We start from the raw sequence: 20,734 nt of genomic DNA, 5'->3' as shown, positions 1-20,734 counted from the left end.
TGTGATAACTGAAACTATTGTGATGATACTAGGTTTATTCCTGGGATAAATGATTCACAGCAATATGTGCAATGGTTGTATTGGATAAGCTGCAAAGTTAGGGGCTTGATTTGGACTACATTATGGGTCATTAACCTTCTAGAAATTTAGTGATACTTCTAAGGAATGAATTCATTCGAAGGGCTACCAGTTTTATACAGGCTTCATAAAATATCATTTTCTCAAGTTACTGGTAGTTATAATGATGTGATTAATTGGTAATGATACTAATATCCGTCAAGATGAAAACCGTGATAAAATGTTCTCACACAAACAATATTGATACCTAGAAATAAGGCATTAGAATGAGTATCGTAATTTTCGGACTAAGTCGCGTTTTTTTTCATAATTTGGGTGGGGGACTTATAATAAGGAGCGACATATATGTTTTTTTTCAAAGATTTCCCCCCCAAAAAAAGTGAAACCGCGATAAACGAACCGCGATGTAGCAAGGGATTACTGTAATTTGAATTTCAAGTGACGTCAGAAGCGCGACGCGGCGTGGCGCGGCGGTTGTTTACATAAAGGACAAAGATTGATCACGGGATGACGAAGATGACGAAGGGCCCCACATACTACCGGCATCATTAGCGGCTTTGTTTCTAAGTGACACGGCGGACGAAGAGTTTGAAGGATTTAAGGATTTGGAGTGACACAGAAGGTTTGAAAAACTATTATGGCTTTTACCCACGCCCGGTCCTACTCTAAGGAGCTCTCTTTCACCTCCGTGGTTTGAAGTCGGGGGCCGGCGCTCGGCCGGGTGGCTGTCCAGGGACGGTGGATGGGGCTCGGACATGGCTTTTACGCACGCCCGGTCCTACTCTAGGGAGCTCTCTTTCACCTCCGTGGATGGAAGTCGAGGGCCGGCGCTCGGCCGGGTGGCTGTCCGGGGACGGTGGATGGGGCTCGGTCATGGCTTTTACGCACGCCCGGTCCTATTCTATGGATCTCTCTTCCACTTCCGTGGCTGGAAGTCCACGCCGCCACACGCCTGGAAGTTTGTTTCGTTAAATAAAGAGCCGTTTACCAAACCCACGTCTTTCCTTGTACTTTGTTAAGGCTACAATATAGTTATATACTAGATCTGTGGAATAACGACGAGGCTGACGTCAGGGCTCACGCGCGGCATTGTTGTCAAAGGACGAGGAATTTGATCGATGGATTTAATGATTTAGAGTGCACAGATGGTTTGATAATATTATTGCTTCTATAATAGTTATTTGATTTCTAATTTCTATATCGTTATATAGGTCTATGGAATATTTTGAAGTGCAAGCGCCGTCAGCGGCGCGCACACATTGTTGACAAAGGACGATCGATGGATTTAATGAATTAGAGTGACACAAATGGTTTTATAAACGTGTTATTTATGTAATAGTTTTTTTTAAATAACTGAATGTTACGTCAGGGGCGGCACTGGGTAGCACGTCCGCCTCACAGTTAGGAGGGTGCGGGTTCGATTCCACCTCCGGCCCTCCCTGTGTGGAGTTTGCATGTTCTCCCCGGGCCCGCGTGGGTTTTCTCCGGGCACTCCGGTTTCCTCCCACATCCCAAAAACATGCTTGGTAGGCCGATTGAGCACTCCAAATTGTCCCTAGGTGTGAGTGCGCTTGCGTGTGGTTGTTTGTCTCTGTGTGCCCTGCGATTGGCTGGCAACCGGTTCAGGGTGTCCCCCGCCTACTGCCCGATGACGGCTGAGATAGGCTCCAGCACGCCCGCGACCCCCATGGGGACTAAGCGGTACAGAAAATGGATGGATGGATGTTACGTCAGGGCCGTTCTCAGCTCTTCGTTTGTGTTTATGTCACGTTAGCATACCTATCGTTTAGCCTGTTGTTGCTCGTTCATGACTGTTCTTGGTGTTGGATTTTGTCGAATAAATTGCCCCCCAAAATGCGACTTATACTCCGGAGCGACTTATATATGTTTTTTTTTCACTTTTTTGGGCATTTTATGGCTGATGCGACTTGTACTCCGGAGCCACTTATAGTCTGAAAATTACGGTAATAAAAACTACCATTGACCATGAAGTTGTTGATATATGTAGGAAAGCTTATGATTGGAAAAAAATTGCAAAATAATGTCAGATCTATACACACGTTTAATGTCATGTTGAAAGTTCCTACCTCTTTATACTATGTAAACAGGTAAAAGAAGTGAGAGTTAATGTAAAAAAGTAAACAGGACACATCCACTGGATTCAGGATCTGGATAAAATTTAATGTGTAACCATGGATGTCGCACATTGAGGTCTTGCTGGGGAAAGGAAGCAATAATGTAAAGTTTGGTCAATATCTGGTGACCCTATTTTGTGTCTGGTCTTGTATTTGGCAAAATAATCCCTCTCTCTACCTTAAATGGACAGCACCATGTTGGAACCGGAGTAACGTCATATCATTTACCCACCACCTGCGACTGTATGGATAGCCAGATTGCTTGCCTATGGATGGAAATCGTTTCTTTTTCACTAGGTGACTTTAATAAACTGCCACATGAGAGAAAAAAAGTTCACTGTATGCCAGGCAGGCCGCTAAGCAATCACTTTGACACTGCCGCGGCCTCACCGCTGCTGCCAGCAACATCTGCTTCCTTGTTCATCTTGAGATGTCAACAACATCCACACGGCCTGGGCAGTAGACATCACACGTTTCTAACAAATCAGAGTAATTCTCCTAATTTTGCAGCACCAATTTTGACGAAAGGTTCGTCACTGTGCCATTGAAAAGCCGCCACATGAAAGATAAAAAAAAGCTGACTGCCTGCATGCTCATAGGCGCCATGCAGCGCCACCACTTGTTTTCTTGTTCGGCATGTTGTCTACTTTACCCGAATCTGAGTTATCCTCATAATTTTGTCCGAATTGAAAAAAATGTCTGTCAATCTGTCACTGATGACATTCTCTCTCTGTCACGAGTGGGGTTGAGACGTTCAACGAGGATTCTGATTGATTTACAGGTTTAATGAAATGCTTTGACCTGTTTGAAGAAAGTGGGAACATCTCAGTCTTCATCATCACCATTTTAGCAGAGCAGAAGACACCTCATGCAAATGGTTAACCCATTCTCATTGGATTGACAGTTTTCCCACCCTTTTGGAAAACAGTTAACACAGATGGCATTCAAGATGTAAAAACTCCATTGTTTTAGCTGTGGTTACAGAACAGAAACCATATGCTCCGAACTCTTAGAAACTCCCTGATCAGTATGCAATCACTAAAAGCACCTTTCTGACACTTGACAAAATTTTTCAATTTGCAATTAGTCTTCAGACCTGTGTTCTTTGCAAGCATGGATCAAGGAGGTATAAGGCAGATGAGGGGTAGAGTGAGAGGAACAGGTAGAGGAATCAGAGGAAGAGGAGTCCGTGTGCGACATGGATGTATAGCTGGAAGGGCTCCGAATTAGAGACAGAAGCGTATCACACGTGGCTGGCTATCTCTTATACTCTTATAGTTTAGGCCTACTATAGATTTTTTTATTTTCCTAATTTCTCACACAGCAATAGATTTTATTTGTATTTCTATGTATTCTCTGTGTGAACATTTCATTTGTCAGCCACAGTCTGAAAAAAATAATGTAATCAATAAAATGTGCATCAAACATATTTGATTCTGGATGCATTTTTTTGTAAGAGGACAAAGTTGACTACAAACGGCACTGGCATGTAAGCTACGTAGAGTCATAGGCTGCAATGACAAGCAATAGGTGCACTGATTCACACGTGCTGTATTTTGTTGCACATTGTGTAATGATTGATAGGTGGCGCTCATACACTTGTGTCAAAGTTGAGTTGTTTGAAGGCAAAATTTACACACGCACACACACACACACGCATGACCAAGCAGACACACACACACACACGCATGATCAAGCAGACGCAAGCCTACCATGGTCATGCGTGTGACATACTAAGTACGTTCTTGACCCCGACCAAATACAAAACAAAATTTGTTCAAAATTAATTCATCTGTCTTTTGCAGGTGATTGCTGCCAGACACCTGCCGAAGCTAGGCCGCTCAATTTCTAGTCCTTTTGTGGAGATTGAACTGTGCGGTCACACTGAAGTAAAGTCCAAGACCACTGTCTATCGTATGCAAGATAATTTTAACGTTTTCATAACAACACAAACAAAATGTGACACCACGAGTTCAATAATATCGAATGTCTGTCTTCTGCTGACTGTAGGAGATAACGGTCTGAACCCAGTGTGGAAAACTCAGCCTGTGTGCTTCAAAGTGTATGAGCCCGAGCTCACCTTTCTGCGCTTTGTAGTCAATGAGGAAGACATGTTTTCAGATCCGAACTTCCTCGCTCAGGCCACGTTTCCTGTCAAAGGTATATGTTCAGGTAAGAACAAGCTGCACATCTGCTTTTCACACAAATCTCTATTTCCTAGTAATTACATACTTTAATTCATTAACTCTGATGACTTAATTATCTTAAACTCTTTTGAAACAATCCAGATTACATTGTGCACATGCGTGTGTGCATGCGTGTGTATCTAAAAATTAAGTTTTTGATTTGTGGGGAAAGACCAGACCTTAGGGAATAAAATGATGGATGTCATGTAAGTCAGTAAAATTCTGCAAAATGGCATTATGATGCTATGAGGGACCCTACCTACCGAAATTACCAAATGTAATTTTTTTAGAGGATCCGGTACCAAAATTTGTGAGTTCACAAAACCCTGAGAATCCATCTTGTCCCAACTCCCGCAGAGTCCGAGCCATACCACTGGTGGTGTTGAGCAATCACAAAGGATCAATGTGTTTTGGGGTGTGATATGTGGCTGTTGCAAAAACAAGAAAATGCAGAGGCCAGGACAAATGAACAAACCAAACATGGCGACACGGGTGGATGCTGGAACTGATACTGTTCTCGCACAATCAGTTTTCTTTTGAAACAGCCAGAGGTGATTTGTTCAATTTTAGCTGGTACGATTATTATTATTAGCACATCTGCTTCACAGTTAGGAGGGTGCGGGTTCGATTCCACCTCTGGCCCTCCCTGTGTGGAAATTGCATGTTCTCCCCGTGCCTGCGTGGGTTTCCTCCGGGAACTCCGGTTTCCTCCCACATCCAAAAAAAAACATGCATGGTAGGCTGATTGAGCACTCCAAATTGCCCATAGGTATGAGTGCGAGTGTAAATGGTTGGTTGACCTGCAATTGGTTGGCAACCATTCAGGGTGTCACCCGCCTACTGCCCGATGACTGCTGGGATAGGCTCCAGCACGTCCGTGACCCCCGTGGGGCCAAGTGGTACAGAAAATGGATTGATGGATGGACTATTATTATTATTACGATCATTATTATTACTACCGTATTTTTCGGACTATAAGTCGCGTTTATTTTCATAGTTTGGGTGGGGGGGCGACTTATGGAAGTCCACGCCGCCACATGCCTGGAAGTCGACGTCGGTGCTTTGGGCCGTGTGGCGGTGAACTATTTATGTTATAGTTATTTAATATATTTTATTTCGTGTAACAACTTGTATATGTTTTTATCGTTACAGTTCAGTAGTTGTTGGCTCGTTGAACTCTTGTTTTGTTAAATAAAGAGCCGTTTACCAAACCCACGTTTTTCCTGGTACTTTGTTAACGCTACAATATAGTTATATACTAGATCTGTGGAATAACGACAAGACTGACGTCAGGGCGCACGTGCGGCGTTGTTGACAAAGGACGAGGAATTTGATCGATGGATTTAATGATTTGGAGTGACACAGATGGTTTGATTATAGTATTGCTTATATAATAGTTATTTGATATATAATTTATATATCGTTATATGGGCCTGTGGAATATTTAGAAGTGCAAGCACCGTCAGCAGCGCACACTAATTAAGTTCGGCATTGTTTACATAAAGGACGATCGATGGATTTAATGATTTGGAGTGACACAGATGGTTTGATAATATTATTGCTTGTATAATAGTTATTTGATATATAATTTATATATCGTTATATGGGCCTGTGGAATATTTTAAAGTGCAACCGCCGTCAGTGGCACGCACCCGGCCGGCATTGTTGACAAAAAGGACGATTGATGAATTGGAGTGACACAGATGGTTTTATAAACGTGTTATTTATGTAATAGTTATTTGAATGACTCTGAATGTTACGTCAGGCCCGTTCTCAGCTCTTCGTTTGTGTTTATGTCACGTTAGCATACCTATCGTTTAGCCTGTTGTTGCTTGTTCATGTCTGTTCTTGGTGTTGGATTTTGTCGAATAAATTTCCCCCAAAATGCGACTTATACTCCGGAGCGACTTATATATGTTTTTTTCACGTTATTGTGCATTTTATGGCTAACGCGACCTATATTCTGGAGCGACATTTAGGCTGAAAAATACGGCCTTATTATTATTATTGATTTTAGCTGGTATTATCATCTGTCACCGTCAAAACAAAAATTTGGTCGGCGTGCACAAGTTGCCGCATTACCCAAACAGCTCAGCTATTGTACTGTATGTCCCATCTTTCCCAACAGGTCACAGTGAACCTGTCCTGGATTAATACTGTGGAGAATTCCCTTGAGTGATTTATGTATATTTGGCTCTTGCCAGGTTGAGAATACACTGTGGCAGTATGAAATACAAGCACCTGACTTTCCAAACACATCTTTATTCCGAGACTGCCAACAAGATACTGAACATGAAAGATAAAAGTCACACTTTTTGACCTATTACTCTGTGTAAAGCACACAGAAAACCAAAACAACGGTTTTATTTTTGCTTTTTCAACCCTTTATAACAAAAATACATGTCACTTTATTCTTGATCTCCTAACTTTGCTTGGGGAAGGGGGAAACCTGTTCTAATTTTCTATACTTGCTAAGAAATACCCCCGAGAAGACACAGAAAAAGTTAGGCTAATAAATTATTGTATTTGTCCACGTACTCCCTACAACGTGTTCATGTGTTCTTACTTGTCATTACTTTTTGGTGCAATTAATGAGTTTTCCGACTGTGTCAGTGGTCACTGAACGCAGAATGCGAGTGAAAACTTAAAAAAAAAAAGGAACTTAACTTCTAAACAGTGAGATTGACAAACACAGAACTGTGTTCTTCATGTTTTTAATGAAAACAAGCTAGTACTGTATGCCGCACAGCAACGGCTTCCGCCTTTCACTCAATGCGGGAGCGCTCCTGCAGCAGGTTATACCTACTTTGGCACCACTCCCACCACCATACACCGTTGCAAGCTCGACGATACGCATGCATTCACCAGTCATGTCGATAGTCTTAGGAGACATACTCGACTCTACTAATTGTATTTTACACTGCTAACACGCCGAGACGAACAAGGAATGGCAAAGCAAAGGAGACAATCCAGCAGTGGAGGGGTGGTTGTGATGTCGGTTCGGAAGTTGAAAACTGGTTCGTAAGTACTGTAAGTTTCCATGTATAATACGCCCCCATGCATAATACGCACCCTAAACATGGCATGTCGCTGCTGGAAAAAAGCCTGTACCCATGTATAATACGCACCCAAATTTGGACTCTTACTTAAGTCCGTAAACGTAAAATTATTTCAGAAAAAAGATCATCTTTGGGAACAACAGCAGAGAAGAAAGGAACAAGGCAAAGTGTTGTGAAATAAAATATTACCTGTAATACGCATTTTGTTATTTGCTGATTGAAACTGCTAATTAAACTGTGAATTGAAACTAATAGGTAGAGAACTGAACTCTCGCTCTTTATATAGCTGACGTGTCTTGCGCATCCGTTCTGCGCATACTGTCATGGCGGCCTCCGTATGATATCCGGTCTGCGATGGAGATTAAAAAACAAACAATATTTGACAATAACACACCATCAAGGATTGCACCATCGCATCAAACGATGTGTCGTCAATTATGAATTTTACTGACTAAGTGTGTTGGGCAGGATGGCTGAATGCGATGCGCGATTGACGTGTCTTGCGCATCCGTTCTGCGCATACTGTCATGGCGGCCTCCGTATGATATCCGGTCTGCGATGGAGATTAAAAAACAAACAATATTTGACAATAACACACCATCAAGGATTGCACCATCGCATCAAACGATGTGTCGTCAATTATGAATTTTACTGACTAAGTGTGTTGGGCAGGATGGCTGAATGCGATGCGCGATTGACGTGTCTTGCGCATCCGTTCTGCGCATACTGTCATGGCGGCCTCCGTATGATATCCGGTCTGCGATGGAGATTAAAAAACAAACAATATTTGACAATAACACACCATCAAGGATTGCACCATCGCATCAAACGATGTGTCGTCAATTATGAATTTTACTGACTAAGTGTGTTGGGCAGGATGGCTGAATGCGATGCGCGATTGACGTGTCTTGCGCATCCGTTCTGCGCATACTGTCATGGCGGCCTCCGTATGATATCCGGTCTGCGATGGAGATTAAAAAACAAACAGTATTTGACAATAACACACCATCAAGGATTGCACCATCGCATCAAACGATGTGTCGTCAATTATGAATTTTACTGACTGTGTTGGGCAGGATGGCTGAATGCGATGCGCGATTGACAACAAACAAGAAGAAAGGTGATTTCAAGTTTTATTTCGAGGGAGATTTTCTTCAAAAATTGTTGTACCCATGCATAATGCGCACCCCAGATTTTAGGACAGTAAATTAGTTAAATTTTGCGCATTATGCATGGAAAATCACGGTAGATGCAAAATAATTGCGAGACTCCGGTTCGTATCTCAATCTTATCTTTCTTACCGTATTTTTCAGACTAAAAGTCGCTCCGGAATATAAGTCGCATTAGCCATAAAATGCACAATAACGTGAAAAAAAAAACATACGTATAAGTCGCTCCGGAGTATACGTCGCATTTTGGGGGAAATTTATTCGACAAAATCCAACACCAAGAACAGACATGAACGAGCAACAACAGGCTAAACGATAGGTATGCTGAGAACGGGCCTGGCGTAACATTCAGAGTTATTCAAATAACTATTACATAAATAAAACGTTTATAAAACCATCTGTGTCACTCCAATTAATTAAATCCATCGATCGTCCTTTATGTCAACAATGGGTGCGCGCCGCTGACGGCGCTTGCACTTCAAAATATTCCACAGGCCCATATAACGATATATAAATTATATATCAAATAACTATTATATAAGCAATAATAATATCAAACCATCTGTGTCACTCCAAATGATTAAATCCATCGATCAAATTCCTCGTCCTTTGTCAACAACGCCGCGCGTGCACCCTGACGTCAGCCTCGTCGTTATTCCACAGATCTAGTATATAACTATATTGTAGCGTTAACAAAGTACAAGGAAAGACGTGGGTTTGGTAAACGGCTCTTTATTTAACAAAACAAGAGTTCAATGAGCCAACAGCCACTGAACTGTAACGATAAAAACATATACAAGTTGCTACACGAAATAAAATATATCAAATAACTATAACATAAATAGTTCACCACCACACGGCCCCAAGCACCGGCGTCAACTTCCAGCCGTGTGGCGGTGTGGACTTCCATCCCCGGAGGTGGCACTTCCAGCCACGGAGGTGGAAGAGAGCTCCATAGAATAGGACCGGGCGTGCGTAAAAGCCATGTCCGAGCCCCATCCACCGTCCCCGGACAGCCACCCAGCCAAGCACCGGCCCCCGACTTTCATCCACGGAGGTGAAAGAGAGCTCCGTAGAGTAGGACCGGGCGTGCGTAAAAGCCATGTCCGAGCCCCATCCACCGTCCCCGGACAGCCACCCGGCCGAGCGCCGGCCCCCGACTTCCATCCACGGAGGTGAAAGAGAGCTTTGTGGAGTAGGACCGGGCGTGCATAAAAGCCATAATAGTTTTTCAAACCTTCTGTGTCACTCCAAATCATTAAATCCTTCAAATTCTTCGTCCTCCGTGTCACTTACAAACAAAGCCGCGCTGCTGACGTCACTTGAAATTCAAATTACAGTAATCCCTTGCTACATCGTGGTTCGTTTATCACCTTTTTTTTTTTTTTTTTTTTTAATTTTGAAAATTCCCTGAAAAGATTCACATATAACACATATAATTCACATATTATTGGTGCTTCACTCCCCTCCTTGAAGGACATTTACACCTCCCATCTCACCCGCAAGGTGACCACGATTGTGAGTGATGTGAGTCACCCCGCTCACTCTTTGTTCGATCTTCTGCCCTCTGGGAAGAGGTACAGGAGCCTGCGCTCCCGCACCACCAGACTCACCAACAGCTTCATACTCCAGGCTGTTAGGATCCTGAACTCTCTCCCCCCTTCTGCGTAGCGTCCTGTACTTTTGCGCTATATTCTGACTGTCTGCTGTATGCACACTTGCTCCGTTTTGCTCCTCTTATTTATTGTGTTATTTGTTTATTTATTATTTATTCATCACTCTTATTATTCATTGTTTGTGCCTTCTTGTTTTTATTTTGTGTTGTTTGCATGTATGTACGTCGTGTACTATGTCTTGTCACCGTGGGATAGTGGAAACGTAATTTCGATTTCTTTGTGTGTCTTGGCATGTGAAGAGATTGACAATAAAGCAGACTTTGACTTTGACTTTGATATAAGTCGCTCCTCAGTATAAGTCGCCCCCCCACCCAAACTATGAAAAAAACTGCGATTTATAGTCCGAAAAGTACGGTATCTTCGTAAGTATAGGCGTTTGTAAGTAGATGTATCACTGTACTCGTGTTGTTTCTCTTGCAGCCTGTAACTAAAAAACGCAAGGAGCTGTCACACACTGGCTACCAGCTGCTCAATTACCGTACTAACAGCAACATCAGACGTGTCGGTCGTTAAAGCCATCACCGCCGTAGACATTAGGTGGGTGAAGAGATCTGTATTTGCGAGGGCGTCCTTACCCTGTTGAAAAGCTCGTCCCCGCTGCGGAAACCACTCGACCGGGTCAGTAGCCTTTCTTTTTTTCAAAGCACCGTATAGAGGCTGCAGAAGGTGGGCTGCGTGGGGAAGGAAGCATCCATTCATCCATTTTCTATACCGCTTGTCCCCACGGGGGTTGCGGGCGTGCTGGAGCCTATTCCAGCGGTCATCGGGCAGTAGGCGGGGGACACCCTGAACCGGTTGCCAGTCAATTGCAGGGGGAAGGAACCAGTTATGAAAATTAGCCATCTCCAAAAACTCCTGCAGCACCTAAACTGAGGCAGGACGGGAAAGTCCACCACTGCCTGCACTTTAGCGGACAACAGGACCGCACCCTAGGCTGACATTCAGTGGCCCAAAAAGTTGATTACACATTACAGGCAGACCAAAGTGACACTTGGCTGGGATTACAATAAGGCTGTGTGGATCAAGGTGCTTGAAAACTTGCATTAAGTGTGACAGATGTTCCTCTGGTGAGGGACTGGGCTACAGAATGTTGTTGAGATAGACAAATACAAAGTTGAGATCATGTAACACAGAGTCCATCAACCTTGAAAAAGTATGTGGCACCCTCTTTAGTCCAAAAGGCATGCACAGTAATTCAAAAAGCGTAAATGAGTTTATCACATCACGTCGGGGTCACCAATGAGGCAGTATGAAACACACACATCTGAATTTGTAAACATTTTTAATCCAAGACTGCCAACAAGATAATGAACAACATGAAAGTTAAAAGCACATATTGTGTCACAAAAAACATAAATAGAAACATGCCCCCACCATGTGCCTGCAGGGTGAGAGGCCTGTTCTAATGTCTGCCACAACACTACTTAAAATGAAGAAGACTTTTACTCACCATACCTTTGACTTAAAGCAACCTAGACATATTTAGTGTGTATGGAATAACACATTCTTGAGATTCTTGTACAAGGCTTCCTTTCCGGAGCAGGTTTGCGAATCAATGACTTCTTTTGAAAAGGAACTTCCTAACTTTTTAGAGCAATCTCCACCCTGACCCGCCCTGGGTTTTGGTGGGTCTTTGTGGGAGATCGGGGGTCTCAGGATGAGACCAGTGAGAACGCTCCTCTATTAGTGTTTTCAATTATTTACACTGCCTTTGTTTGAACAACTGACTGTACCTAAATCTGTGGGACACTGTTTAAAAACAAACAAAAAAACTCAGTTTTTAAGTTTTAGGAACTCAAAGTGTGTATCTGAAGGTTTTATCAAATCTGATTTAACGTTTTTCTTTTTTAAGGTTACCGCTCTGTGCCTCTAAAGAACGGCTACAATGAAAACTTAGAATTAGCCTCTCTTTTAGTTGACATACAAGTACTACAGCCAGAGGTGAGTACACAAATGATATCAGAGTACACAAACCTACTTGAAATACTGTCTTTATCCTTTCATGTTTCTCAGAACACAGAAGAAGAACTGTATTTCTCCTCCAATCAACTGAGAAAAAAACAAGCAGAGTTCAGCTCAGAAGGACTCCTGTACAATACACACACAAACATTAAACTTTCCCCCGCCCCTTACGAACCTTCCACATCAAATCATTTTGTTAGAGAATGCAGCACAAGTGAGAACAGGTAAGCCTTTTTCATATCAAAGGAAAATTTACAGTGCAGTGAAAAAGTATTCTCCCCATCCTGATTTCTTTGTTTTGTTTTGGTGCATATTTCTCACATTTCTTTGTTTTGTTTTTTATGCATATTTATTACACTTAAATGTTCACGTCATGATGCCAATTTTGATATCTCACAAAAACAACCTTAGTATAATTTCTGTTGACTAATTTACTCATAAAGGGCCTTACATGCAAAAATGATTGCCCCTCTTGAGTTAAAATGATACCACAGATTTTAGAAAGCTGAGTCCAATTTCCCTGGCACTACCCAAATCTGATTACCATCATATTTGTTAAATTATGAAATTACTCAAATAGTAGCTGTCTGATAAAGTTAATTAAGATGATGATGATGATGATAGAACTTTATTCATCCCACAGCGGGGAAATTTACTTGTCACAGCAGCATACAAGAGCGCAAGAATACAAGTGCCAAATTTAAAAAAGGATAAATAACAGACAAGGACAAAGACAAGTGCCACTAGTAGTGGTAGAGACGAAACACAATTTATCAGGCGCCACGCATGTTGTAGAGTCTGACAGCAGTGGGAATGAAGGACCTGCGGAATCTTTCCTTCCTACACCATGGGTGTAATAGTCTACTGCTAAAGAAGATGCTCAGGGACCGCACAATGTCATGGAGGGGGTGAGAGGTGTTGTCCATGATGGATTTCAGCTTAATTAATTACAAAATATCAATATTAAACCATAATCTAAATAAATTATGAATGAAAGAACAGCAGATGAACAGAGTGATTGAAATCTATTTTAAGAGTGTAATGAGACGGTGATCACAAACGTACCAAGAACATTTAAATAACTGCCAGTCTCATTGGCTTATGTTACTTCTTGTGTGCACTGAACATTCAATGCCTTTCTTCACTTCTTGCCCACGCATTTCAGCAAGAAGTACAAAGTTACTTGTTCTAATGGTGAAATCATTTAACATTATTGGATTGAAAATAAAATAAAGATTAAAGATTAAAGTCCCAATGATCGTCACACACACACCTGGGTGTGGTGAAATTTGTCCTCTGCATTTAACCCATCCCCGTGTGATTTTAATCCATCCCCTGGGGGAGAGGGGAGCAGTGAGCAGCAGCGGTGCCGCGCTCGGGAATCAGTTGGTGATCTAACCCCCCAATTCCAACCCTTAATGCTGAGTGCCAAGCAGGGAGGCAATGGGTCCCATTTTTATAGTCTTTGGTATGACCCGGCCGGGGTTTGAACCCACAACCTTCCAGTCTCAGGGCGGACACTCTACCACTAGGCCACTGAGCTGGTAAAATGTAAAGCATTGACCTTAGAACTAAGTTATTAACGTCAGAAGCATTAATACGTATGCATATACATATTAATGAGGCAACACTTCATACCTGTCAGCTTTGACAATACTTGTCGCAGACTTCCCTCTCCCAAGCCAATTTGTCCAGTTCATCTCGGAGAAGCCCAAGGCGTGCCCAGGCCGGAAGGCAGACATAGCCTCTCTAGCGTGTCCTGGGTCGTCCTCTGGGTCTCCTGCCACTGAGACATTCCTGGAACAAGTTCAGCAAGGTGTCCAGGAAGCATCCTAATAAGATGCCTAAACCACCTAATCTGGCCCCTCTCTACGCAATGGAACAGCAGCTCAGGTCCAAGCCCCTCCCAGATTACTGAGTTTATCACCCTATCTCTAAGGGTGAGCCCAGACATCCTGCGGAGAGAACTCATTTTGGCCGCTTGTATCTGGGATCATGTTCTTTCGGTCATGACCCATAGCTCCTGACCATAGCTGAGGGCAGGAAAGAAGATTGACCGGTAAATCGAGAGCTTTGCAATTTGGCTAAGCTCTTTCTACACCACGACAGACCAGTACAGCGTCCGCTGTGTACACTGTTTCATGACCGGGATGAATGCCACTATTCCACCTGAATTTGAGATTTGAACTCCAGATGGGCCCTCTTCAATACTGAATAGACCTTACCAGGGAGGCCGCAGAGTGTGAGTCTCCTGTAACTTGAACACCCATCTGGCCCACTTCTTAAAACGGAACCACCACCCCGGTCTGCCAATCTAGAAGTACTGTCCCTGATATCTGTCCCTGATGTCCATGCAATGTTGTAGAAGCCTTTCAACCAGGACAGCCACACAACATACAGAAACTTTAGAAACTCTGGGCAAATCACATCCACCCCCTGGGGCTTTGCCACCAATGAGTTTTTTAACCACCTCAGTGACTTCAACCCCAGAGATTGGAAAGCCCAACTCAGAGTCTCCAGGCTCTGCTTCCCCAAGGAAAGCATTTGTGTGGAATTGAGGAGGTCTTTGAAGTAATCTTCTCGCAACACACAACAGCCAGAGCCTTTAGGAACTCCGGGCGTGTCTCATCCACCCCCGGGGCCCTGTCACGGAGGAAAATTTTAACTGCCTTGATGACTTCAACCCCAGAGATAGACGAGTCTAGCTCAGAGTCTCCAGGCTCTGCTTTCTCAATCGAAGGCGACACACAATTCACCGACTTGGAGGAATTGCGGATGTCTTCAAAGTATTCTCCCCATTGACTCACGACTTCCCGAGTCGAGGTCAGCAGTATCCCATACACAGTGTTAAAGGTACAATGCTTTCCCCGCCTGAGATGCCAGATTGTGGACGGACCAGAATTTCCACAAAGTCATCTAACGCTTCCCATGCCCGACTTTTTGCCTCTGCTACTACCGAAGCTGAGTCGTCACCTTATCGTGGTGGAGGGGTTTGCGTGCCCCTATGATCCTAGGAGCCATGTTGTCTGGGGCTTTATGCTCCTGGTAGGGTCACCCGTGGCAAAATGGTCCTAGGTGAGGGGCCGGACAAAGCACGGCTCAGAAGACCTCTTATGATGAATGAAATATATGGACCTAGTTTTTCCCTCGCCCGGACGCGGGTCACCGGGGCCCTCCTCTGGAGCCAGGCCTGAGGTGGGGCTCGAAGGCGAGCGTCTGGTGGCCGGGCCTTCGCCCATGGGGCCCGGGCGAGCACAGCCCGAAAAGAAATCGTGGGTCCCCCTTCCCATGGGCTCACCACCTGTAGAAGGGGCCAAAGGGGTCGGGTGCAAAGCAAGCTGGGCGGCGGCCAAAGGCGGGGACCTTGGTGGTCCGATCCCCGGCTGCAGAAGCTGGCTCTTGGGACATGGATTGTCACCTCTCTGGCTGGAAAGGAGCCCGAGCTGGTTTGTGAGGCAGAAAAGTTCTGAATAGACATAGTCGGACTTGCCTCCACACATAGTTTTGGGCTCTGGTACAAGACCTCTCGAGAGGGCTGGACTCTCTTCCACTCTGGAGTTACCCACGGTGAGAGGCGTCGAGCAGGTGTGGGCATACTTATTGCCCCCGGCTGGGCGCCTGCACATTGTGGTTCACACCCGGTGAACAAGAGAGTAGCCTCCCTCCGCCTTCGGGTGGGGGGACGGGTCCCTGACTGTTTTTTGTTTCTATGCACCGAACAGCAGCTCAGAGTACCCACCCTTTTTGGGATCCTTAGAAGAAGTACTGGAGAGCGCTCCTTCTTATTCTTATTCTGGAGACTCTATCGTTCTACTGGGTGACTTCAATGCTCACATGGACAATGACAGTGAGACCTGGAAGAGCGTGATTGGAAGGAACGCCCCCCCCGACCTGAACCCGAGCGGTGTTCTATTGTTGGACTTCTGTGCTCGACAGGGATTGTCAATAATGAACACCATGTTCAAACATAAGGGTGTCCATGTGTGCACTTGGCACCGGGACACCCTAGGCTGCAGTTCGATGAGCGACTTTGTAGTCGTGTCATCCGCATTTGCGGCCGCATGTTTTGGACACTTGGGTGAAGAGAGGGGCGGAGCTGTCTACTGATCACCACCTGGTGGTGGGTTGGCTCCGATGGTGGGGGAAGATGCCGGTCCGACCTGGCAGACCCAAACGCACTGTGAGGGTCTGCTGGGAACGTCTGGCAGAATCCCCTGTCTCCGGAAGAGCTTCAACTCCCACCTCTGGGCAGAGCTTTTCCACGTCCCGGAGGAGGCGGGGACATTGAGTCCGAGGTGGACCATGTTCCGTCCCTCCATTGTTGAGGCAGCCGACCGGAGCTGTGGCTGTAAAGGAGTCGGTGCCTGTCGTGGCGGCAATCCCCGAACCCGCTGTTGGACACTGGCGGGTAAGGGATGCCGTCAAGCTGAAGAAGGAGTCCTATCAGGCCGTTTTGGCCTGTGGGACTCCGGAGGCAGCCGACAGGTACCGGATGGGCAAGCGGAATTGCGGCTTCGGCGATTGATGAGGCAAAAACCCGGGTGTGGGAGGAGTTTGGCGAGGCCATGGAGGATGACTTCGCGGATGCTTTTGAGGATATTCTGGTCCAACCATCCAGCGTCTCAGGAGGGGGAAGCAGTGCACCGTCAACACTGTTTACAATGGAGATGGCGTGCTGCTGACCTCGACTCGGGACGTCGTGAGTCGGTGGGAAAAATACTTCGAAGACCTCCTCAATTCCACCAACACGTCTTCCATTGTGGAAGCAGGGCCTGGAGACTCTGAGGTGGACTCTCCAATCTCTGGGGGTTGAAGTCACTGAGGCAGCTAAAAAACTCCTCGGGGGGCAAGGCCCCAGGGGTGGATGAGATCGCCCCGGAATTCTTAAAGGCTCTGGATGGTTGTGGGACATCAGGGATGGTGCCTCTGGATTGGCAGACTGGGGTGGTGGTTTCAAACTACAGAGGAATCACACTCCTCAGCCTCCCTCCTCAGGTCTATTCAGGGGTGCTGGAGAGGAGGGTCCGTCGGGATGGTCGAATCTCGGATTCAGGAGGAGCAGTGTGGCTTTCGTCCTGGCCGTGGAACAGTAGACCAGCTCTACACCCTTGGCAGGATCCTTGAGGGGGCAAGGCAGTTCGCTCAACCGTCCACATGTGTTGTTGTGACTTGGGGAAAGCGTTCGACATGTCCCTTGGGAGTTCTGTGGAGGGTGCTTCGGGAGTACAGGGTGCCGAGCCAACTGATAAGGGCGGTTTCGGTCCCTGTATCACCGATGCCAGAGTTTGGTCCGCATTTCCGGCAGTAAGTCGGATTTGTTCCCAGTGAGGGTTGGGCTCCGCCAAGGCTGCCCTTTGTCACCGATTCTGTTCATAACTTTTATGGACAGAATTTCTAGGCGCAGCCGAGGCGATGAGAGTGTCGGGTTTGGGGACCTCAGCATTGCGTCTCTGCTTTTTGCAGACGACGTAGTGCTGTTGGCTTCCTCAAGCCGTGGTCTCCTGCTCTCACTGGAGCAGTTCGCAGCCGAGTGTGAAGTGGTCAGGATGAGGGTCAACAGCTCCAAATCCGAGTCCATGGTCCTCGGTCGGAAAAGGGTGGAATGCCCTCTCCGGATCGAGGATGAGATCCTGCCCCAAGTGGAGGAGTTCAAGTATCTTGGGGTCTTGTTCACGAGCGAGGGCAGAATGGAACGTGAGATCGACAGGCGGCTCGGTGCAGCGTCGGCTGTAATGCGGACTCTGTACCAGTTTGTCGTGGTGAAGAGAGAGCTGAGCCAAAAGGCAAAGCTCTCAATTTACCGGTCGATCTCGGCTCCTACCCTCACCTATGGTCACGAGCTATGGGTCGTGACCGAAACAACGAGATCCCGGATACAAGCGGCCGAAATGGGTTTTCTCCGTCGGGTGTCCGGGCTCTCCCTTAGAGATAGGGTGAGAAGCTCGGTCATCCGGTAGAGACTCGGAGTAGAGTCGCTGCTCCTCCACGTTGAGAGGAGCCAGATGAGGTGGCTCGGGCATCTCATCAGGATGCCTCCTGGGCGCCTCCCTGGGGAGGTCTTCCAGGCATGTCCCACTAGTAGGAGACCCCGTCGACGACCCAGGACGCGCTGGAGAGACTATGTCTCTCAGCTGGCCTGAGAACGCCTTGGGATCCCCCGAGATGAGCTAGATGAAGTGGCTGGGGAGAGGGAAGTCTGTGAGTCCCTCCTAAAGCTGCTGCCCCCGCGACCCGACCCCGGATAAGCGGAAGAAGATGGATGGATGGATGGATGGATGGATGGATGGATGGATGGATGGATGGATGGATGGATGGATGGATGGATGGACTACCAAAGCTGCATCCCACTTGGCCAGCAGGCAAAGAATTTCTCCGCATTAGAAAGTTTTCAGAGGGTAGAAAAACTGCTCCACAAAAAAAAAAATTGTTACGAGCCTTGATCAGTTATGGGTCAAACATGTTTTCACAGCACTGTATATGGTTGAATAATAGCATATCTTTTCTATATGTTTAAATCCATATTTTTATCTTCTAGAGCAAAACAAAAGAAGCTAAAAAGCAGTACATTCTATTCCTGAGAATGGAGCAAACCTCACTTCCTCCTGCTGCATAACAAGAAGACACACTGACAATAAAAGAAATTGCAATGAGTCCCACGAAATCTCAATCCAAACATCTGTGCCTTGCCTTTAATTTCCAAAGCTTACCGATTCAGACACACTGTTATTGTTGTTTATTTTTCTATCTTATTTTCTCTTATCAAGTCAGTGTCAGGTTCTCGTTTTTTCCTACTTTATTTTTTGTTTTAGAGTTTGTTAGTAATTTCGATATGTAAAACCATTAAATAATGCTAATTGTGCAAAGTCACTTAAAGAAGATCATAAATTTGTTGTCATTCTTGCTGTCATTCTTGCTTTCTTATGTGCAATTTGGCCAAAGCATGTCACAGACAAGAGACTGGAAACTTTCAATTTTTATTTAAATTTTTTATTAATTTGAGTTAATGCATAGTCTCCTTAAATGTTGTATGTTGACGTGATAGTGTACATCTCCACTGAGAGACTAAGATATTCAAATTTTGGATAAAGCTGCAATTAGCCTTGGTTGTTAGTGGAAGTTACAGAAAGTCATTTCTGCATATATATGTTTTTGCTCCATTGAGTGGCCATTAAACATCTCACGCTATCAAAGTATGAAGCTATCTAATTGCTTCACTCTTGCTGCAGTAGTTCCTCTACAAACGCCTGTACTCACGAACTTTTCGAGATACGAACCGGAGCCTCGCGAATTTTTGCATCTTCATCAGAACATCCGAAGCAAAGCATCCACAAATATTACAAATATGTAAACCAAAGTGCAATCACATTTGTAAATGAATGACTTCTGGTTTTTGAAATGTAAATAAACCAATCTACTGTGATAAAACTGTTAGGGTTTGCAGAATATCTTCATCGTATGATTATGTTGGAATGTAACCTGTAATAATTTACCTAGCTTGTCTGTCTTACCAAAGTAGTAGACCAAAGTGCTAAGATATTTTCACCTGATTGACTAGCTGCAGAGGAAGCAATCAAAGTTGCTTTGTTTCCACAAAGTCGTAAAAGGCCCCCTGCTATGCTTTGATCAGCAGGGGAGCGTCTTCACCCCTTCCTGGGTTCTCACACCCCCACTTTCAACCCCACTGTGTTTCTTCTCAATAAATATGCACCTGATGAGGCCTGACTTCAGACTTCATTCGACCATCGCTGTAAGCACAGCGACGAGGTGAACTCTCCGCCTGCAGGTGTTTGAAACGACTAACTTGTCTCCAGTGTGGTTCTTGCAAACTAAGTTAGAGTGAGCACTACCCTAACATTTTGGTGCCGAAACCCGGGACCCTCATACCCGCCATCTGGCCGACGGAGGACGACGCGCTGTACACCGTCGACGGGCCAGCGTCCATTAGGAGGACCTGGTAAAGAAAGACCTGGGAAGGAAATTCTTCACTGGGCCAGCATCTTAGGTCTGCCTTCGTCTGACAGAGGTGGATTGACGGGACCCGGCAGTGCAACGAACCAGGGACAAGTAAGTTAACGAAAGCGCTGATACGGCTTTGGTTTGTCCGAGCTATGAGATACGGCTTTGGTTTGTCCTAGCTATGAGATACGGCTTTGGTTTGTCCGAGCTATGAGATACGGCTTTGGTTTGTCCTAGCTATGAGATACGGCTTTGGTTTGTCCAGGCTATGAGATACGGCTTTGGTTTTTCCAAGCTATGAAACAGTTGGGATTCTAGTCCCAGTGGAAGGAACGGGCTACGAAAAGACAGAGTCTCTTTTTCCTAATTGAAGAAGGGCGTAGATCCTTTTTTTTTGTCCGTTCTTCCAAGCTGTTTGGGAGGGTTTTACACCCATCCTGGATAGGCCTAAAAATAAAAAGCGCTGGTGTTTGTGTGGTTGAGAGTGCGACTGGTAGGATAAATTGACTGCAA

The 20,734-nt window shown here is 45.3% G+C and overlaps 1 protein-coding gene across 4 annotated transcripts in view; it reads left to right on the top strand.

Moving 5' to 3' along the window:
- The window catches only part of LOC119123981 (1-phosphatidylinositol 4,5-bisphosphate phosphodiesterase gamma-2-like), a 168,650-nt gene extending 149,192 nt beyond the window's left edge, over positions 1-19,458 (top strand). For 2 of the 4 annotated variants that reach the window (XM_037253489.1, XM_037253488.1), the window contains 5 exons: positions 4,019-4,127; positions 4,224-4,385; positions 12,156-12,244; positions 12,317-12,489; positions 18,801-19,458. In XM_037253489.1, the coding sequence (XP_037109384.1) occupies positions 4,019-4,127; positions 4,224-4,385; positions 12,156-12,244; positions 12,317-12,489; positions 18,801-18,843 (576 nt within the window). In that variant the 3' untranslated portion in view covers positions 18,844-19,458. Of the gene's footprint in view, positions 1-2,994; positions 3,540-4,018; positions 4,128-4,223; positions 4,386-12,155; positions 12,245-12,316; positions 12,490-18,800 lie in introns of those variants that run through there. The other 2 variants (XR_005098154.1, XM_037253490.1) reach the window with 2 other exon arrangements.
- Positions 19,459-20,734: the final 1,276 nt, after the last annotated feature.

This window comes from Syngnathus acus, chromosome 6 (genome assembly GCF_901709675.1).
Source record: "Syngnathus acus chromosome 6, fSynAcu1.2, whole genome shotgun sequence".
Classification (NCBI taxonomy): domain Eukaryota; kingdom Metazoa; phylum Chordata; class Actinopteri; order Syngnathiformes; family Syngnathidae; genus Syngnathus; species Syngnathus acus.
Note: the sequence above shows the minus strand (reverse complement) of the source record. Positions and strands in the feature narration are given on the sequence as shown.